Source organism: Frankliniella occidentalis, unplaced genomic scaffold, assembly GCF_000697945.3.
Source record: "Frankliniella occidentalis isolate FOCC.00 unplaced genomic scaffold, Focc_3.1 Scaffold153, whole genome shotgun sequence".
NCBI classification, from domain to species: domain Eukaryota; kingdom Metazoa; phylum Arthropoda; class Insecta; order Thysanoptera; family Thripidae; genus Frankliniella; species Frankliniella occidentalis.
The window spans coordinates 533,586-536,869 of NW_026267280.1; the positions used below are offsets into that span (position 1 = coordinate 533,586).

General features: G+C 47.9%; 1 protein-coding gene across 3 annotated transcripts in view; it reads left to right on the forward strand.

Annotated features, from left to right (window-relative positions):
- Positions 1 to 1,648, forward strand: part of LOC113216828 (uncharacterized) — a 7,641-nt gene extending 5,993 nt beyond the window's left edge. For 2 of the 3 annotated variants that reach the window (XM_052271208.1, XM_052271207.1), the window contains 3 exons: positions 247 to 361; positions 746 to 924; positions 997 to 1,648. In XM_052271208.1, the coding sequence (XP_052127168.1) occupies positions 247 to 361; positions 746 to 924; positions 997 to 1,545 (843 nt within the window). In that variant the 3' untranslated portion in view covers positions 1,546 to 1,648. The remainder of the gene's footprint in view (positions 1 to 246; positions 362 to 745; positions 925 to 996) is intronic. The other variant, XR_008011582.1, reaches the window with a different exon arrangement.
- The last annotated feature ends 1,636 nt before the right edge of the window (positions 1,649 to 3,284 follow it).

Below are 3,284 nucleotides of genomic sequence, written 5' to 3' on the forward strand. Positions count from 1 at the left end.
GTTCAGAGCGGTCGCTCATGTGTCGCGGGTTTGCATACTTTCTCCGCCCTTAAGGCTCTATGACACCTGCGCCCAGGAAAAATGTATGCAATCCCTCAAGAACACTATAGCAGCTCCCCTGATAACACGTGTAGGTCCTTTGTTAACAGTGAGTTCACTTAAAGCTGCAGGACTTATCAGTATTTTGGAACTGTGAGTGCTTGTTCAATTTCTATAACTTGCATACTTTGCTTTAATCGGTGGCAGGCCTGTCGGGGGAATCAAAAGGATCCCGGATCTACAGTTACAGACTCCACGTCAAACTCAGATTATAAAATTCCAACACACGCAGACTTTTTGATGGCTTACAGTACAGTCGAAGGTAATTATTTACAATTTTTCCTCTGTGTCAATCTGTAGTCCTTGATTAACTGATATGCTAGCGACTAGTTTTTTTATCACCAACCGAAAAAATCCTGCGCGTTAAATTCAAATAAGACATCCTACAAAAGCAAAAGTGCACACTTATGACCTCTTAAAAATAAATTTCATGGCATTCTGATTTTACTGATGTGTTCATCCATCCCTTGTTTCGAGAAATATACCCACAGATTCCATCTCTACACCTACAGTGACCCAATAAATAATTTTATTAACAAACCTACCAAAAATGCTTTCTGGGAGAAAAGTCCCTTTTATATGTCCCTGACGTAAATAACATAAAGTATACTATTAATTCGCAAGAAATACGTTGTCTTTCTCACAGGAACCGTCTCGTGGCGTAACAAAAGTTTTGGCTCCTGGTTCATTCAATCCCTATGTTCTGAGCTACAAAAGAATAGCGGCAAGGATGATCTTTTGACAATGCTTACCAATGTATCCCGTAACGTCGCAATTGAATACGAGTCGATTTCTTCTCTTGATGATGAGCTGGGATATAAACAGGTATATGAAGCACCAACCTCTGAATAAAAAGTTTTATCTTTACATGCATCTAACTGCTTAACGTTATAAAAGGTGCCATCATTCTCCTCAACGCTAATCAGAAGAATATACTTTCGTTACGAAAGCAATGGATCGGCCCTACTCGACTCCGGCTTGCAGGCTCCCCGGCGCCGCACTCCATCCCACAGCCAGCACTGCATCCCGCCAGGACCAGAGTCTGGAGCAGTGGTAGAGGTACAGCATCTGCAGTCCCCCGGGCGCGGATTACCAACAAATCAGCTACCACTAGGGGCAGCTTCGGGAGGTCCTGTAAACCTGCCATATGGACTAAATCGACCGTCACTTTCGGTCCAGCCACCGCTGGCTCGTCTGTCTTTGTCACGCACGCCGGGCAACCCAGATGCCGAGCAAATGCCTATCAGTTTTGAGACGGGCGGGCCTCGGGCCAATGAGGCTGAGGCCGGGTGGGCATGCTCAGGCCCGATCCGCTCGCTAGCCGAGCGGGCCTCCAGGCATCTAAACCTGCCCACCAGCCTGCAGTGCCTGCAGTGGTGTGCCAGCGGGGCGTGCTTGAGCCTGATATTGTATTTGCTCGCAAGTACAATATTACTCTTTAAATAATCAACAGTCGCTAAAATAGCTAAAAACTACTATTTCGAGTACCTTTCTGGGTAATACTATCTCCACAAATAAAGCAAAGTTTTGAAAGTTGCTATACGAGCAATATGTCTACTCCGTTATTACAGTTTAATTACTTCCAAGGTTTTCTGAGACTTGTGGTCGTTCTGGCCTCGGCCGACTGCGTCCTGCCCGCATCACTTCACAATGAGTCGGCTGGCAGACACAGCAGGACAAACAACCCCTCCTCTTCACTCCGCTCGAACCCCCACCCCCAGCTCCCGATGCACCTGAGCGCGCCGCGGGTCAATGCACCGGCCGGCAAACAAGATTCATTTCACCTACCATATATTACGAGTATGCTAGCTGACTCCGACATTTTTTTTCTCCTTTACAGGCAAGATATTTCTCTCTCTCTCTCTCTCTCCGCACACACACAAACACACGAGCGCGCGCGCGCAATACGGTAGCGCAAGGGGAAGGTTACGGAGAGTGCAAGTAGTGCCAGGAGACAGTAAACAAGGAGGCATGACGAACGGGCTCCATCGTTTATTTTCACCCGTTTGCGAACGAGAGCGTCTCTTGCAAACGAAGTTAAGCAGAGAACTCACAAAAAAGAATATATTCTTTACATTGATACATTTTACGTCCTCACTGAAAAATGGCTTATAGAAGCTGTCGTTGAAAAATACATTTGTGAACTAATGAACGGACTAAAGTACAAAATGTTTCAGCTTGGATATTGGTTTTAACGGTTACGCTTTCCAGGTTTACACATTAAGTCGCCACTTGTAATTCAATGTGATTAAGCGGCGAAAGGCCTGTTTGTCAGTGGAGTCTGCAGCACTTAAAATCCAACTGCCAGCTCCTTTTTACATTTTTCGTGGGTTTTTTTTTCGACAAAGTGGGGCGTAAGAAGTTTATGATCTCATCAACTAAACGGAATTCCGAATCACTTTTCAACATACACTAATATTTGCTCGTTTTTCTTTTCTCGGGAGTTTCAAACGAATAGTTCTCACCCCGCCTTGCTCCGATTCCCATTCTCCTACATGAATAAATGCACTCCCGTACAAAAGCGGTAGGTGGTGGTTGCGGGTGGTCGGGTGTGCGAGGGCTGGACGTTGGGGGTCCTCTCCTTTAGGGCTGGAGTGAGGGGAGGAAGGGGGGGGGGAGGCGTGTGGGGCTCCTTTGTCGAGGTGAAGGATCTGAATCAGATACCACGCGGAACAGATAAGTTGAGTTATGCTCTCGCTCACTGCGTGTGTACTTACGGACGCCCTGCTCAGACAACGACTTTCTCCGCCGCCCCTCCCCCCTCTTCCCCTTCCTAGCTTGGACCTAGACCCTCCAAACGGCGCAGTTACCCCTCCGTATGTCCCGCTGGAAGTGGCAGTGAGAGCGAATCTCCCAACATTTGTGTGTGCACCGCGCCCCGCCGCCCCCCACCCCGCCGGCTTTATGAGGTATAACCACCGCGCCACGACATGACGTAAGATACCCGGTACTCGATCGTCTGCGGCGCAGATAAGGCCGCGAGCGTGCGGACGTTCATTGTGATCAGCTTATTAGAGGAGTGCGATGAACGCTGGGAGCGCTGAAGGCTGTGTTACTCGCACCGAGTACAAACATGTAAGTGCAAAACAACGGGGGCGCAAGACACGACTTCTATGCAAGGAGCAAGGTTCATATAATCACGATAAGCAAGGTGGAAAATGTGCACGCGTGAGTAGGACGAATAA